The following is an 18,072-nucleotide window of genomic DNA, read 5'->3' as shown; positions in this document are numbered from 1 at the left end:
GCTTCATCAATTACCACTTCAATCATAAAGATCTGTAATAGCACTAAACATATATTCCATATTCCATATTCCAATAACGTAGGATTACGGCACGGTGTTCATGGGAAACTTAGGCTACTGCAGGGGGATAAATTAACAATAACCATGCCGAGAACATAGCCTTATGTATCGTTGATGAAATGCCTCATTTAGGCTATCACCGGCCAAACTGGCTAGCGAGTTTTTAATATGAAAATGAAATTCAGCCCGCATTTGGCGGGTGTTAATTTAGAACTCTGTACCTAACGCTAGCCGCAATGCTAATTTCCGCTTTGTTAAACACTATTGACTTATGCTAAAACCGAAGTTCAATGTAAGTTAGCCTATTAATATAAATAGCCTGCAGTATCCTCCGACCAGCGGTGGCGCTAATACCTCGGATACACATGAAAAAAGGGGCCTGAGGAGAGAGTTCCGTCTTCAGGGGCCTGAGGATAGAGTTCCGGTTTGGAGGGGCCTGAGGAGGGAGCACTGCATTTGGACCCTTCTCAGATTTCCAGGGGCCTGTTCCATAAAGGCTGCTCAAATAAATTGGACTTAAAGTCCCAAACCAGACTTGAATTAGCTTAACAAGTCAAGCTCACGCAGTCCTACTAATTCAAGTCAGATTTAAGTAGTCAAGCTAATTGCGCGTGCACCCTACTCTTAAGCAGCCCGAGAAGTAAAACATGGATCATACAATCCACCACAGCAAAAGCAATGCAGAAAAATGGGCAGTGTAGTTGTTGAAAATTTGCATAGTTTATTGACTAAACAGCTAATTTGTAAATTTGCTCCGACTTCTCGGTAACCGAGGTAAATAAACACTCCACGACGTCTTACAAAAAAACGTTGCGCCACCTACTCTTTTGGCGGTGAATTGTTTTCAGCACCCACAGCCAACGGAGAACCTTGAACGCAGTCTATCCGTCCGTATACATGCGTATCCGTGCGCCCGCCCATCCGTAAACGGAGACGCAGAAGCATATTTTGGCCTTAAGCTTGACAGTTAGTCTGCCCCGGAATAGACTAGTTTCGCAGTCTAAATTGCCAGAGTAACCGAGTTCGAACTACGTTGACATAGCTTTATGGAACCAAATGAACTAGAAATGAGTCCGACTAACTGGCCAATGTTTTTGTTGTCATGCAACTTCTTCTATCATGTGAGGCTGCAACATAGCCCATCATATCACCGGACCCATTGGCAACCAACGCAAGCACACTTCACAATTTAACTTGAAATTGTAGCCTCAAGTTTTTGATTAAATTAAACCCTTTTACCTACGTTAGGAATAAGGTCAACTTGAAGTATAATGAGCCAGTACTCTGCATTTACAGTTATGGTGTGAACTGTCCTTGTGCTTGTTTAACCAAGATGTGACACCCCCACTTCTGGATGAACATCAAAATGGAGAACATTACCAATTTCTCTCATCTCTTATATACATGGGAATTTGAATACTATTATGATTACATAGACCCTGTAGTTGTGGATGAACACAAACTCAAATATAACAAGTGTAAGTAGTTACATTTCTTACCATTTGGAAAATCAGTTTCAGTACAATGATTTTATGCTAATTACTTATTTTAACTTTATTTGATAGATTCCGTTGTTATAATATTCTGGATGTTTTTGGCTGTGTTTGTGAGTTTCTTTTTTGGAATTTTAATACTCATTTCACACCCTAAGAACATGCAACGGTAAGGGTTCTACAGTGTTGATGAAGCAACAGTATTTTGTTAAGAATTGCAATGAACCAGAATTCACAACTGGGAAATTCAGTTTATTCAATCTTTTACACAGACCACACAGCACCCAAACCACACAGCTGAGAAGTTCCTTTTCTGCTTAACAGGTATATAACAAATCTTTGTTTTATCTAAACACGTTATGCAAGGTTTGATAATGTTACATTTGATTAAGCAGTTCACATTTTAAAGTTTCAATGTAGAAAATACTAATATGAAAACTAAAGTACACACTGTAGTTCACAAATAGAAGGATTGAACTTTCTCTTTGAATATATTGTCTTCAAAGACTCACTGATTGACTAATGGCACTACAAATACTTTTGACAGATCTTTGGGCCAGTGAATGTGACTTTTTCGGTCCTTTCTCCTCAGCCCCTGCTACCAGTTTGATATGTAACAGAAACACCTCTGGGGATGTGGCTCCACTCCACATTTCATATATGTATTGTGACAGCAGCATCAGCCCAGCTTCTGAAAATGGGAAGGGGGGGAGTGGGGAGAGACATGACCTAAAATTATTTACTTTTTTTTTTTTTTTATCAAAGCAGTAATACTGTGTAATTCTTAACATTTTCCTTTTTCTGTTGACATTTCACTGACATTTGTGTACTAATGCAAAACTATCAGAGAAGACAATAAAGTCAATGATTTTCTCTGAAAATTGATTCTCTTACCTTTTCTGGACTGGCCATGTGTAGTCTCTGTCAAACAAAAAGAGAGCACCACTTGATGCAGGTTATTAGAGGGGCTGCTGCATGCCTCCAGTAAGTGTATCATGATGCTTGTGAAGAGCTGGAACATCTCAACTCTTGAGCAAGTCCAGGACTGGGACTGGTGCTCAGACATCTGGTGATACAGCCTGAGAAGGTCTGCTTTCAGTGCACGATCACCGAGTAGTGCATCCATTATGCCTTTGTTTGGTATTGCCACATTTTGTAACCACTGAATGAAGTCTACTGTTCCCCTTTCATTACATTTCTCTTCGATCAATGATCTTAATGACCACTTTATGAGCAGGTGTGCTGTGGCACTGACTTGACAACTAAGATGTTCACTGTCACTTTCCTGGGAATGCTTACTGCCCTTCAGCTCAGAGATTGGAGAAACAGGCTCCCAGTATGTGAAGATAATCCTAAGGTGAGGTTTACAGTTAGCCAGAATAGTCTGTTTCTGCTTTTCCACCTCAGCATCATCCATCTGTTCCCCTTCTTGGGCACAAGACCGAGTAGAAAAGAAATTACAGCCTTTGTCCTTCACAGTCTCTGAGGGGGGAGATAAACAAACACCCATGTTTAACTCATGTCATTTAGAAGGACAATCATCAATACCCAGCATAGAGAACCAGGAAAGACCATGAGATGTACAAAGTTTACTGATGGACAAGAGCAGTAATTAGCAGAATAGGGCATTTCTCTGTAAGCTTATCCACTGAACATAAAACAATAATACAGAAAGTTAACCAGATAAGTCAGTATCGGGCAGACAATCATGGCACTAACCGAACAACTCCATCATGTGCTTCTCAGCCACATGTTGCAATAGGGTCAGGAGAGCTTCATCATGGGCCATTGAGGCCCAGCAGTGGAGCAGAGAGAGGGCAGCAGAGGAAGACAGGGATTGTGGTTGCAGAGTCAGCCAGTCGCTCAATTCATGCATTTTGAGAGCTGTCCTTCGATGCCTCAAAACAGAGCTCAGTGTATCCACTAACAGGCTCAGATGTGCAGCCTTCACACCCCTTCACACAGCAAAAAAGGCAAGTCAATAAAGAACACATTTTTATTTACAAACCAAAAACACTAGGGGACATGCATTTTTGTAATGCGTAAATGGGTTTCTCTTTTACCTCAGGTGTCTGATGATGGTGGAGAAGAGACACAAGAACTCATTGATGAGAGGAAGCGGTAAGCACTTTGTGTGCCTCTGAGGTTTATTCTCCGCAGTGGCCTCCATGTTCTGGCTTTCTTTTTGCCCAAGGTTGGTAAACCATACCACATGGATCAGATCTATGACTGCACTGAGAACACACTGATCAAGGTGTCTGAAATGGAGAAAAAAGGTTCCGTTAACACATATAAAAAGAACAGTTCAACCTTTCTTGGAATACATCTGTAAAAATGTGTGGATGGCCGATATCGGCGTTAACGTGAGACTTATCGGGCGATAAAAAAATATCTCTGTTAATCTATTCTCAAAGTTGGGTTGGGAGCTGGGTCTATACTATGCAAGCTATGATGACTTTCACCTTAATATTTTGCGCGGATTTATACCTAGCTGAATTGCACTGTAGGGGGCGAGAACGAGTCTTCAAACCTGTGTGTATGCCTTGTGTATGAAATTACCACATCAAACGTGACATGCTAACATGGATGCAGCTATGAAGCCACCGGGTTTGCTTCAGGGAAAATGTATTTTTAAGAAGCTTCCCAATGGAAACCTCAACAAGACTAAGCTTGTTTGCACCTTGTGCTATGCGGAATTAGTTTACTGTAGGAGTTCTTCCAGTCTCAAATACCGCCTAAACGCATCCCTTAGCTAATGCGGAAGATGCCGGGCCAAGCACTGATGTAGCGCAGGGGAAAGTCGTCGTCAAACTACTATTTTTGAGTGCAACCGAGGCAAGCCCGTCAGCAAAGCTTTATCAGCCAAGCTAACTAATCTCTTCGCTCACCTGGCTTGAGAAACCCATTCTCAAAGACTTACTTTTAGTCATTATTTGGGTGGCACACAATCTGAATGCCTTCAGCAGAATTCAAATGAGCCATTTTAATTCAAAGATTACAGTGAGATGAATCTAGATTTTTTTTAATGATCTATGCCCACCACTCGTAAAAATACTTTTTATACTGCTCCAGTACAGTAGTGCTCACCTCCTCTCCACTAATTGTTGTGCCCAGGTTATCAATCCATGACCCTTGGTGAAGTTGTAAGCAGCTTTGGTTACTTGGACAGCCTGGTGTAAAACATGTAAAATCTGAACCTAATGGGAAGCAAGAAGAACTTTTAGTACACGTTGACAGTTCCAAAATGCTAAACAATGCACGTGTATTTTACTAATAATCTTGTAATGAATGTCAATTCAGTTCTACTTTCTGGGTATGAATCATATGCATGAAGACAGAATGATATGCAAGCACTGTAAAAGGTTTTGCTACAAATTTGTATCTTCGCACGCAATCAAATGCCAGGATTATGCTTTCTTGCTTTTCTTGTGCTTTTCCTAGATGTGTGTTTTATCACCCAGTATTTATTTATTTTCAAAATCACACTGATTGCTGATTTATGGCCATTTTGCTCATGTTTTGATTTAATTGGGCATTCAGACATTTCCCCCCCCCCCTGCCTTTCAAGGCTGCAATTCGCCTTTCTATCAGCAGATGTTGCAAAGGTTCCCTTGCACAAGTCTATCATTCAGACAAAGATTTCAGTTACCCAACATTCCATTCTGATACGTACAGCTCAAGAATAAATTAAATTCTTTGGAATGTTGCGTGGATTTCAATAGACAACGTTAAAAGGAACTGTTGAGTGGGCTGTTATAATGTTAGGCACCTGGTATTAGAAAAGAGGGACTTTAATTGTGAAGGAGGAAGTTGTTGCTTGGAGTAGAGACAAAGAGGCCAAATAGAGGAGTCACAGAGCACAGTAGTCTGTCTGTGTCTCTATTATAATTTATAAGCCTTCAAGAATTTTCTCATAATTATAGACTATATATAAACTATACATACTTTCCTAGACATATATTATTTAGTCTGCATAACCTTTGTCTGAATGACAGACTTGTTCAAGCGAACCCTTGAGACATCTGCTGATAGAAAGGCGAATAGCAGCCTCAAAAGGCAAAGATCCAACCATCCATCCATCCATCATCAACTGCTTATCCGAGTCGGGTCACGGGGGGAGGCAGCTCCAGCAGGGGCCCCCAAACGTCCCTATCCCAAGCCACATTAACTAGCTACAACTGGGGGACCCCGAGGCGTTCCCAGGCCAGTATGGAGATATAATCTCTCCACCGAGTCCTGGGTCTTCTCCGAGGCCTCCTCCCAGCAGCGCCCAGGAGGCATCCTTACCAGATGCCTAATCCACCTCTACTGGCTCCTTTTGATGCAAAGGAGCAGCGGCTCAACTCCGAGCTCCTCACGGATGACTGAGCTCTTCATCCCTACCTCTAAGGGAGACGCCAGCCACCCTCCTGAGGATACCCATTTCAGTTTAAGTAGTTTGACAACCTCAGTGACCTCCTTCAGGGAAATTGAATCTGATCCCCCTTCTGCCTCCGGCTCTGACTCTATCATAGAGGGTGTGGTGGGATTTAAAAGTTCTTCAAAGTGTTCCTTCCACTGCCCGATAACCTCCTCAGTTGAGGTCAACAGCGTCACATCTTTGCTGTACACTGCTTTGATGGTTCCCTGCTTCCCCCTCCTGAGATGGCAGACGTTTCCAAGAAGCACTTTGGTGTGGACCGAAAGTCCTTCTCCATGTCTTCTCCAAACTTCTCCCACACCCACTGCTTTGCCACTCTCACAGCAGAGGCCGGGGCCCTTCGGGCTTGTCGCTACCTTACAACAGCCTCCAGAGACCTCCGGAGACCTCCGGGACAACATATCCCAGAAGGCCTCTTTCTTCAGTCGGACGGCTTCCCTGACCACCTGTGTCCACCATGGTGTTCGAAGGTTACCGCCTATTGAAGCACCCAGGACCTTGAGGCAGCAGCTCTCCACCACAGCTTCAGCAATGGAAGCCCTGAACATTTCCCACTCCAGTACAATGGCCCCAACCTCTGAAGGGAGGCCGTTCCTTCCAATCACGCTTCTCCAGGTGTCCCTGTTATTACCCACGTGCACGTTCAAGTCTCCCAGCAGCAATATGGAGTCCCCCTACTGGGGCACTAACCCTCCCATGGGTGGTGGGCTCAAAGGATGGGTGGAAAGATTAAAATCTAATCAAAAGGGATCAAATGACCCCTGCTCGGCACTTCTAGAGTTCGGTGGCTTTGTGGATACTATTGAACAAATTATGAAACCTATGATTGCAGACATCATTGACACTGCTATTAATGTATTATGTTTCTTAATACTGCAGAATTAACCAGAAATTACAATTATCTTGTCAAATCATGTTTATCTTTAATTACCTGGGTGTGTGTCTCGTGTCAATTGAGTTTCTCTACGTTGTTTTACCCTTAATTCCAAATGTTTTCCTTGTCTCTTGTCTACATTTTCCATTTCTCCAACAATCACTCATTCATCACCTTATTTACTGTGTTACTGGCTTGCTGCTTCACCATTTCTTTGTAGAAACCCTAGCAACCCTCAATTCATGACTCTTAAAAAAAGATTTTGCCATGTATTTTCAAACTATAACCTCTTTCAAATTCTGTTCAGTCAATTTTCAAACTATTTAACTTATGTTTTCTGTTCTTGAATAATACTCAATACCCCTTTTCAGCCACAGGGCATAATGTTGTTGCTGAGTGAACTTTGTGTGTGTCATCTAAACTAAGTAGCCAGAGGTTGTTTCAATTTATTGTGCTAAATTAAGTTAGTTTCGCGGGTTGAGCAGAACGGGATCTAGTAGTTTTGGGTACTTGTGACGTGTTGAGACCCGGCTTTGTTTAGATAAGCTTAAGGCAGCCTAGCACTGCAGCGGCAGCCTCGTCTTGTAGCCTCGGTGCACGAAGACTCAGTCGGACAAAGACAGGGAGTCTACCTGCGGGAGTCCACCGAGGAAGGACGAGGCCGGATCATCTCTTCTGATTAGTATCAGCAGAGCCCGTCTACTGAGAGCCTGTCCACTCCCTATTTAGCCCCATTGTACCGAATTTGGTTGCAGTTCCACCAGAGTTCCACTGGGGGTGATTGCAGGCGAGTGCAAAATGAATGGGAGTCTAAGGAGGTAAACTGCAAAATGTGTATCTTTCGCCTGATTGTCGTTGAGAAATCAACGACTGATTGATTGCAGTTTTTGCAAGTTCAACATGGATTATTGGTCAAAAGTTGCATGAACGAGTGCTTATGTCATTTCAATTTCTTACAGGGTGAATCGTTGTTGCCCATAACACACTAGCATTCTGTTAAAGAATGCTGATCGGTTGTGAACGACTGATTACAACCAGAGATCCTGCTTGATGGCAGGATCCTAAGTGTGTGTGTGTGAAAATGTTGGTGTGGTCTTTGAAACATTAGCAAACCAAAACTCTTTCTAGCATGTGTATTGACAGGGAGAGCCTAACCTGTCAGCTGTGTTGTCAACTCCTCGAGAGACGAAAGGATTGACTCAGAGCTTGCCGTAAAGCAGTATCTCTGGCCGTACTATGTGTATGACATCATTGACCTTTTAAAAGGCTTTAGAACAAAAAAGCAACTTCTATGCCCTCTAAAATCTATGCCCTCATATGGAACCAGAGTGGAACTGCAACCAGTTCAGAAGCCGGATGTTTCCCGATAGTGACAGTTCTCCCCATATTAGACATTCTCTGGTCTCACCCTATTTGTATTCTAATCTACCTAGAACATATTCATAGTTAACATGTGTTTCTCCAGAATTCCCATTCATTACACCACTCGCACACGTAGATATGTTACAAAGTATACACGGCCCACTTTTAACCTTTGCTATCTATCCAGATCTTCTCCACCTGCCCTCTCTTTCTATAGGGCTCTGGAACTACAAGTCTGCTGCGAACAAGGCAGACTTCATCCCGGCGTTTGCCGGGACGCTTCTCTTCATGACCTTGCACTGACAGAGACATGGATTCGCCCAGAGAACACGGCAACTCCAACGCAGGCCGTCGACTTCATGTGTCTCCTGACTTCCTTCAAGCTGACGCTGCTGAACACTCCGGCGACCCACAAGGCAGGAAAACAGCTCGACCTCATCCTGACACGTAACTGTATCACTGACTTAACCTCTTCAACCCCACTGCACATTTCTGATCACTTCTTTATCCAGTTATGGGTCTCTCCCTCCCAACTCCTCCTGCCTCCCCACCGCTCGTAACTTTCCGCCGCAATCTCTGCTCCCTATCCCTCTACAACTTCTCCTCCATTGTAACATCATCCCTCCCTCCCATTGACGAGTTCACGACTCACCCCACCGACACTGCCACCAACATCCTGATATCCACATTAACTGCGTTGACACTCTCTGTCCCCTGTCAACCAGGCCTGCACGATCTTCTCACTCCTCCTATGGCTTCTCCTACCACTGCTATGCTGACAACACGCAGCTGTACCCCGACTGATTTGGAGATCTTTGCTAGAATCAAGGCCTTCCTCACAGACATCTACGCCTGGATGATCAGGCATCACCTCCAGCTGAACTCCAACGGAACTTCTCAACATCCCGGCCAAACCTTCTATCGCCCACAATCTCTTAATCACCCTGGGATCTGCGACGTTGACCCCTTCATCCTCTGCCAGGAACTTCAGGGTTACCATGGATGACAAGCTCACCCTCACGGCCCACATTGCTGCAGTCTCCCGGTCGTGTAGATTAATCTTCTACAACATCCGGAAGATTAGGAGATAGCTGTCTGAGCATTCCACCCAGCTGCCAGTCAAGGGATTGGCCTCTCCAAGTTGGACTACTGCAACTTGCTTCTCGGTGGTCTCCCAGCATGCGCAACCCACCCTCTCCAGAGGATTCAGAACGCAGCAGCCCGCCTGATCTTCAACCTACCCAGATGCTCCCATGTTACCCAGTTCTTCATCGCCCTCCACTTGCTACCCATCACGACCCGCATCAGATTTAAGACGCTGGTTCTGACCTTCTGAGCGGTGAACGGGACTGCACCCAACTACATCCAGGAACTCCAGGAACACAATGACATTTATTGAGGGACTTGTTGCACTTGTTGGCTAGTTGTAACTGATTTAACTACTTGTACTTGCTGTAAATTATATTATTGTTGCTTGCTTTTCCTCCTTCCTTTGGATAAAAGTGTCTGCTACATGTAAATGTAATGCACAGGAGCTAAAACTGTGAGCAACTCATCAACTCATTCCACCTAAAGTCAGCATTCTACAAGGGGATTATTTTGCTCGGACAAAAAGAACATGAACATACCAGAGTTTGCTCATCACAGAGGGAACTGCTGCTGAAGCCTAGCAGGGTCTGGAAAATCCCCTGTTGGTCGCATAGCTCATAGCAGTATCTATCAGCCAAGCCTTCTTCCAGGACACTGATGATCCACTTTCGCTCAACCTTGTGCTGCAGAGTAAAACACACACTTTCACACCACAACCCTTTAAAACGTTTTACCTATGTCTCCAGCTTCTTGTTAGGCTTGTGCCAAAACAACCCTACCTCCATGTCAAAGCTGTAGAAGAGCTTGAAGAACTCTGGGACTCTTCTGAGGTCTAGACTCTGATGACATAGCAGGAACCTGTTAACTAAAACATACATGTGGTCCTCTGCAAAATCAAAGACAAATGTTCATGAATACGTTAATCTTCAATGAATACATACATACTAACCAATTCAAAAATTATATGTATGTAGTCAGTTCCAAAAATACAGTATGTGGACTGTGATAACGTTATTTTAGCTTTATACCACAGTTTCCCGCAGCACTTTGTAGCTAAGGCGGCCGCCTAAGCAACACACGCCTGCCGCCTTAACTACGTTGTGGATAAAAAACGTGACCAATGCCAGTTTCCCTTCTCTGCAGAATACATTAGTCTATCACTAGTCTACCCCCCCCCCTCCCCAGTGTAGGAATTAAGGCACTTTTTACTTGTGTTACCCCCCTTTTTAATGGATCAAAAGTAAACGGACAGTTGGCTGATCAGCTGTTACATGGCCTAGCCAGGTATGTCATTCGCTTTTTAAATTTACAAATAAGTTGATAAAAGGTCATTTCAAGGGAATATATTGCTGTTAACTCAAAATTAAGAAAATAACATCACAATCAAGGGCTATTATTGCGATTATTGGTTGCATATGCTCCTAAAATTGTATCTATGCCACCAAAAAATATATTTGACAGCATTTGTGCGAGTGCAAATAATTGTTATGGCGCGACCATGTTTTCATTTATTTATAAAACGCTTGCTAATTAGCTTACTGCAAAGTTTGTGGGTAGGGCTGTCAAAATTGCTAAAAAATGACGTTCAAATATTCCCTTTACAAAAACACATTTCGAATTTTAATACAACGAGACAAATAAATTACCTATACAAGTAGTTAAGTTTGAACATATTTAACATATTACCTACACAAAAATAAGTAAATTAACTACTGGCCTTGACCGCAGACCTTGGCCTCTCGCTCGCACACACGCACTCTTTCTTTCTTTCTTTCTTTCTTTCTCTCGCACCGTCGTGCGCTCTGTGCATAGCGGTTTAAATAAACGACAACAATAAACAAATGCTGAGGGCTGATCAAGAGTTTTGTGCAAGCAATTTAAGGTTGCAATTCTTGTCCCAAATATGGCAGGCTTCATTCAGTGATTGAAACAAATATTATTAACATTAATTGACGTTCTACAGCAGTGGTTCTCAACCTTTTTTCTGTAATGTACCCCTTGTAAAATATTTTTGATTGAAAAAAAGATGTAGGCCCTAATACGCAGGGCTATGCCATTGTAACGGATGTGTTCAGGGCATGAACAGGCACAACTCATGGGTGGGTTTTTAGATGTATTTAATCCTGCAGAAGACAATGAAACAACAAATTGCCATCTTATTTTCTCTCTCTGTGCACCTCAGCTTCCTTCAAGCAATACAAAATGTAGTGTTCATTCAACATTACATCACATTCAATGCACACTACTAGCCAAGAGCTATTCAAATTTGACCAGAAAACATTGAGCAAATTACTTGACTTCAAGTTTTAATGACTTTCCGTTACGTTAAATGACCTGACTACTTGCGGAATGATATGAAAGATGTGAATTAGAAGCACAAAACCCGTTGCCAATGACAGCGGTCATAACCTTTTTGCAGCGATGATTATCAAGAAATTACAGACCTGCGAACGCTGACATTTAACCTACATATGGCCCATACAAATCAACATAACTTTTTGGAACATTCTGAAGAGCCGTATAATAGGCTATAATAACTATTTTTAAAGGATTTTTGAATGGATGCTAATTTGGATGGATGCTAATCTTTAAAAATCTCACGTACCCCCTGGACTGCCTTCACGTACCCCCAGGGGTACGCGTACCCCCGGTTAAGAACCACTGTTCTACAGTATAGAATCGACATTGAAAGCTCCGAGCAAGCTGGGTTAAACATGGAACTCTTCCTTGGCATTAAACGGCAAATAATCAAACCAGTGCATGAAGCTGTTGTAGCCTAGTCTATTTTATTCATGCAATATACAGTCAGTACAGTAGCGACTAGCCCACACTAGTAATATTTCTGTTAACGTTAAATACACCCACAAATAGTGTTGCTTTCGTCAACAAAATTATGACAATATATTGTTGTTAACAAACCTTTATCAAGTGACGAAAACGAGACGAGACGCAACGTAAATGCTGGTGATGTGACGATGATTATAATTAAATGTATAATACAATATTGTTGACGAATAAAAACGAGACAAAATGGAGTTTACTAAATAAAAACGAGACGAAATGTTATAACGTTATTTCGTCTTGTTTAGTTGCGTTATTATTATTAGCTAACTCATGAGGCTGTGCTTAATGTGTCTCATTTTGACGTTAGCTTTAGACGTTAGCCACTGGAGCTGACAACGACTGAGAGTATGAGACAAACGTGTGTGTGTGTGAAGTGGGCTACCACGTGTGACTAGTGTGTGTAGCTACTGTGTGCGTGCGTGTGTATTTGTTTGTATGAGAGAAGGTTCTTCCTACCTGACTGACTGCATGTGAACTAATTATCCCTTGTTGGCCAAATACTGTAGCTAGTTTTGTCATTCACATAGCAATCACACTGAACTGAATTTGGCATCAACAACTTGACTTTGAATAGGCCTACCTTAGACCAATAGGCCTACATTAGACAAATGGTTTTGGCATTAACATCCTGAGACAACTGCTTAGACTACTTCTGTTTTGATTAAAAAGAGACTAAAATACAATTTTCATTGACTTAAATTACTAGACCAAATGTCATCAGTTTTCAATGACTAAAACTACACAAAGATAGTCATGGATAAGTCTGACTAAAATGTTCAGACTTTTAGTCGACTGAAACTTTACTAGACTAAAAAGAGTATGAACGTGACTAAAACTAATAAAAACTAAAATGACAGCTTGACACAGACTAAACTGAAATTAAAACAGGCCGCCAAAAACAACACTACCCACAAAGCAGACAGTCGCGCCGCTGCTGCTGCGTTTTATTTTTTAACATTCAAATATTAATTTTCACATTCGAAAACCAGTTTTTAACTATTCGAATATATAATATTCGTTGACAGCCCTAGTGACGGTCCACTGTTCTATCCAATGTTACATATCGTAAACAGCAAATGTTTACTCCTCGACAGGTCTGCAAATGCTTTTGTAAACCAAGATTTGTTAAAACGTTTGTTAACCGAGACCGTAGGTCGATTTGTTTTAACAAATCGAGGCGACAAAGGCATTTCGAAGAGTAAACATTTGGTTTCTTAAATACTACAACAGTACGTGGGAAGATCCCAATCAAACACATTGAATCTGGAGCAGATGCCATGTTGTCAGAGCAATCAGCTGCACTTGCACTGGTGACGTCACTACATCTCCAAGGCAACATATCAACAACTGGAGTTTCAATAACAAATACTTTATTTTGTGAACAGAACAACTCTCTGATTGGTTAAAAATGTTTATTTACCTCTGCGAACATTCGGGAGGTCAATAAACAGATTTATTAACTTAACGTCTTCTGGACCATTAGGAACAGCGTATTGGTCAAATTATTACACTAGTATATACAAAACTATTACGTTCTTAACTTTAATGCTGATTTTAGATTGGTTAACATTAGCCATCAATCACTCCTTGTGCTGTGCTCTATTGTCACATGACAGGGAGCAAAATTATGCGCAAAACATATATACTGTATTTCTTGGAAAGTAAGCCACATTTTCTATAAACCTTACCCCACCAGAATGGGAGCTTTGTGTTTGTAAATCTGAGTATAAACCGCACTGGAATATATTCCGCACTTGACACTGGAACAATGATACCAAGCACGAGTATAAGTGATCTTACAGCATGCCTTTGTAACACACTTCAAAGTCAAAGTGCGAAATTTATGTTTTCTATATACTGTATTTCTTGGAAAGTAAGCCACATTTTCTATAAACCTTACCCCACCAGAATGGGAGCTTTGTGTTTGTAAATCTGAGTATAAACCGCACTGGAATATATTCCGCACTTGACACGGGAACAATGATACCAAGCACGAGTATAAGTGATCTTACAGCATGCCTTTGCAACACAATTCAAAGTCAAAGTAAGTGCGAAATTTGTTTTCTATTGCCCGGGAATGAACTAATATTTACCTTTAGACGCGTGAGTTCTAAATATTTCCGATGGTCCCCAAAGCGCAAGTTATTTTTCTGAAATGGTAGCTAGCTAGCTTTAGTTAGCTTCCGGGCTCCGTTAGCTAGCATAATACTTGTAGCAATGCTACTACCATGCTAGTGTTACTTGTTAGCCTTCTCATTAGGCTAGTTAGTACATTTTGAAGCGTGTTTTAGAATATAGAACGTTATACAAACGTTTTAAAAATGTTCTATAACTTCGAAATATAAGCCTCACCACCACAAGAAAAATGTCAAATCGGTGTAGAAACTTCGGCTTTATTTCCGAAAAATACGGTATAACATTTTCGTTGTGGTGCTCCTTAATATTCGGAGGGTGCTCCAAAAAATATCCTGGTGCTCCTAACTTTTTAAAGTTGGGAGCACCAGTGTTACCAAGTAAAAAAGTTTATTGCGAGCCCTATCAGTAAGGCAAGTCAACGTTTAGGCTGAAAAACCTAATCCATCAGATGGCAAAAACATTAGGCATGGTCAAATCAGCGATTTGGTACAATGTTGAAAAGAAAGATTGCACAATTAAGTTAAGGAACACTAAAAGGCCAAAAACGACTTTGGTGGATGAATGGATGACCAGACCAAGAACATTCTCCTGGAAAGGAGTTACTTAAGTAATCAAAGGGTTTATCAAATTAAATCAGGGCTAGCTAATAACTAATTAATTAATAGGAAGGATAACATCAATGTATAGGGGGTTTAAATATTGGCCAAACAAGCAAAACTGTTTCCCTCAGTTTAAAAGAAGAAGGGTAAACTGAACAGTGTATTAACATTAACCAAATATGCTGGAATTAGTTATTTGAGTCTATGGATTAAATCAGATTTTTTTTTTTATCTGTTAAACTAAGTATTTTTTTGGTCTTTAAAGGTCCCATGACAGGCTGTTTTTGAATGCTTTTATATATGCCTTAGTGGTCCCCTAATATTGTATCTGAAGTCTCTTTCCCGAAATTCAGCCTTGGTGCAGCATTACAGCCACTACGAGCAGTCCCACAATGAGCTTTCCTTAGGACGTGCCATTTCTGTGTCTGTAGCTTTAAATGCCATGAGGAGGAGAGAGGCGGGTTATTTTAAATAACCTCCTAAATTGAAATCTTCATATCATGGGACCTTTAAAATATATAGTTTTGTCTTTTGAAATACAGACATCCATTTGTTATAAGTATGAATAACAGGATTCAACTATTTTGGACAGAACCTTTTAATTTAAGTGGGAAATGTGTCAATAAGTTAGGTGGATGACAACCGCAATCAGCACAACATGGAATGATTTGATGTGTAGAGTAACCATCATTGAGGCCATCACGACATTTAGCAAAGTACTATAGGGACTTCAAATCATCACACAAATGGAGTAGGATTACTAGTGCAGTGCCACTGATGAAGTCTGCGATTAAGATGTTGGTTAGTTGATTTGATGACATATATACGCATATAGGTCAGCATCACCAGCAAAGAAACCTAGCATTTGGTGGTCTACGGTAGGGCTGCACGATTATGGCCAAAATTATAATCACGGTTATTTTGATCAATATTGAGATCATGATTAATTATCACGATTATTTGTTGATTTTAACCTAATCAAATTTTTTTGTCACAATGCATTGTACCTGCAGAATGGATGTGAATAAAACTCAAAATATACAATATATTAATATCAATAAAAAACAAACGATCTCCGTCCACAATTGCGTTTTCATATTGTTTTCCAAATGTTTGCCGTCCACACTAACACGGGTATATGACAATCTTTGTTATGGTTACGCCACTCCTGCCCCTCCCTCCCGCCACGGTGCCCTGTTTACATACTCCTCTGGCAATACTATTTGGTGTTTTAAAATGGTCCCCACCAGCTAGCTGTTCAGCCAGGTCTCACCCAGAACTGCCGCTCTATGTTTGGTTTAAACCGTCTTCTCTGCCTTGTCCCCCTATCGTTCAGGCACACAGAGTACAACACTCGCCTTCTGGGTAGGAGTAATGCGTATCTACTAAAGGCCGATTTATACTTCTGCGTCTCCGTTAACGGACAGACGCACGCACAGAGTCGGACGGACTGGTTGAATTTATACTACTCCGACGGCTCTGCGTGCTGAAAGCAATTCACAGCCAGAACAGTAGATGACGCTGCACTGCGATGCTAGCTAGGTTATCGAAAAGGCGGAGCAAATTTACAAATGAACCATTTCATCAATAAAATAAGCAAATTTTCAGCAGCTACACTGTCCATTTCTCGTCACATTTTTATTCAGATGCTGATTTACATGTACTGTTTAGCTGAAATAAGAGTTGTAAAAACGTACAACAATGGCGGTCAAAGGATTCTGTTCTCTTGTTGGTCACGGCAACCCCGCCCCCCACCCCTGACGCAATACGGACCAATCATAGCCAAGGGGTATCCGTAAAAAGACGCACAGACAGACGGATAGTCAGGAAAATCAGGAGGCGCACGCAGAGCTCTGCGAGGGCTCTACGAAGACACGCAGAGGGCGTTTCTTGAAGGAGAGGGCGTTCCCCGTGTGCGTAAAAACGCAGAAGTATAAATCGGCCTTAAGTGATAATACTTGTACCTTAAGTACACTAACTAAACTGGTAAATAAATTATAGAGATGGAGCAGCATATTTCTTTCACCTTGCAAAGCTCTGTGGACCCCGTCCACACTATACGCGAACCCGGCATTTTCAAATGTCTCCGGCTAGGGGAGCATATTCGAAAAGCTCAGTTTTCAGTGTTCGAATACGCCTTTTTAGTGTGGACGGGAGGTGCAAACGCAGACATATGTATGCGTTTTTAAATGTACTCGGGCTAGTGTGGACGGGGCCTCTGTCCTCTGTAACCGTCTACATCTAGAAACTAACCTGCGTGGTGCAGGGAACATCTCGTGATCAGACATTAGGTGTATTTGACTCTATGCAGCGCCGCAGCCGGCTGCAGCCCACAGATTGGAGAAAGAGTTTATCATAGCCTAATACATATAATGACAAATTTTCCGACTTTACAGAGCCGTTTATAATTCCTCCCCGACTGCAAGCGGCAACTCTCGCTGGTTGTTTCATGCAGCCGCAGCCGATGTTGAACACACCTATTGGTTTACGGAGCGCTAGATTGGCTTTGCAAAGAATAACTTTGATATGGAGCGTTCTATTAATGGAATGACGCATTTTAAATATCTCTCGATCACGTGAACTTGATTGTGGGAAGCCGAAATCGTGATCGTCATTAAATTTCGATTAATCGTGCAGCCCTAGTCTACGGGTTCCAGACTTAAGACATAATTGACTGCAAAGGATTGGCAACCATGTATTGAAATTGACAATTTATGATAACCCGAGTCCCTAAAATCAGGGTGTTATGCACTTGTTTAAAATGGCTGCAATTCCTACTGTTCATACAACATTTGAAGAAACCCTTAAATTAAATCTGAAAGTCTGCACATCTTGATTGTTATATCCTAATCCATTGTGGTAGCGTGGGGGGGGGGGGGGGGGGGTGATATGAAAGCTACATATATTAGCTGTTCTTCCATGGCAAAGCACTGCAAAAGTTGGAAACACTGAACTCATGCGACACACCCGCCGTACTCCATTCAAATTTGGTGAGTGCAGTAGAGTAGCCACAAATTGCCTTCTATTGGAACAAATGGACTAGAACTGTTAAGAAAATGAATATATTGTTATATATACATCGTAGGGGTGGGAAAAAAAATGATTTGCATTTGTATCGCGATTCAGTTTAGTGATTCATATTGCTTCACAAATGTCAAAATATATTTATTTTTTTCATAACTGAGTTTACTAAAC

General features: G+C 41.7%; 2 protein-coding genes across 7 annotated transcripts in view; one reads left to right on the top strand and one right to left on the bottom strand.

Moving 5' to 3' along the window:
- The first annotated feature begins 587 nt into the window (after positions 1 to 587).
- mrap (melanocortin 2 receptor accessory protein) lies at positions 588 to 1,764 on the top strand. Its single transcript, XM_084680159.1, has 2 exons — positions 588 to 1,538; positions 1,626 to 1,764. Exons 1-2 carry the CDS (start codon positions 1,415 to 1,417, stop codon positions 1,724 to 1,726), a joined length of 225 nt encoding a protein of 74 aa, XP_084536285.1. The 5' UTR covers positions 588 to 1,414; the 3' UTR covers positions 1,727 to 1,764.
- Positions 1,765 to 1,784: 20 nt separating this feature from the next.
- The window catches only part of urb1 (URB1 ribosome biogenesis homolog), an 83,918-nt gene continuing 67,630 nt past the window's right edge, over positions 1,785 to 18,072 (bottom strand). For all 6 annotated transcript variants that reach the window (XM_084680144.1, XM_084680147.1, XM_084680148.1 and 3 more), the window contains 7 exons: positions 10,078 to 10,184; positions 9,838 to 9,981; positions 4,641 to 4,750; positions 3,617 to 3,811; positions 3,273 to 3,508; positions 2,448 to 3,035; positions 1,785 to 2,244 (listed from right to left, as the gene is read on the bottom strand). In XM_084680144.1, the coding sequence (XP_084536270.1) occupies positions 2,054 to 2,244; positions 2,448 to 3,035; positions 3,273 to 3,508; positions 3,617 to 3,811; positions 4,641 to 4,750; positions 9,838 to 9,981; positions 10,078 to 10,184 (1,571 nt within the window). In that variant the 3' untranslated portion in view covers positions 1,785 to 2,053. The remainder of the gene's footprint in view (positions 2,245 to 2,447; positions 3,036 to 3,272; positions 3,509 to 3,616; positions 3,812 to 4,640; positions 4,751 to 9,837; positions 9,982 to 10,077; positions 10,185 to 18,072) is intronic.

Source organism: Hypomesus nipponensis, chromosome 18 (assembly GCF_054491055.1).
Source record: "Hypomesus nipponensis isolate SF chromosome 18, ASM5449105v1, whole genome shotgun sequence".
In the NCBI taxonomy this organism is placed as follows: domain Eukaryota; kingdom Metazoa; phylum Chordata; class Actinopteri; order Osmeriformes; family Osmeridae; genus Hypomesus; species Hypomesus nipponensis.
The sequence above is the reverse complement of the archived record's forward strand: the minus strand, read 5'-3'. Positions and strand labels throughout refer to the sequence as shown.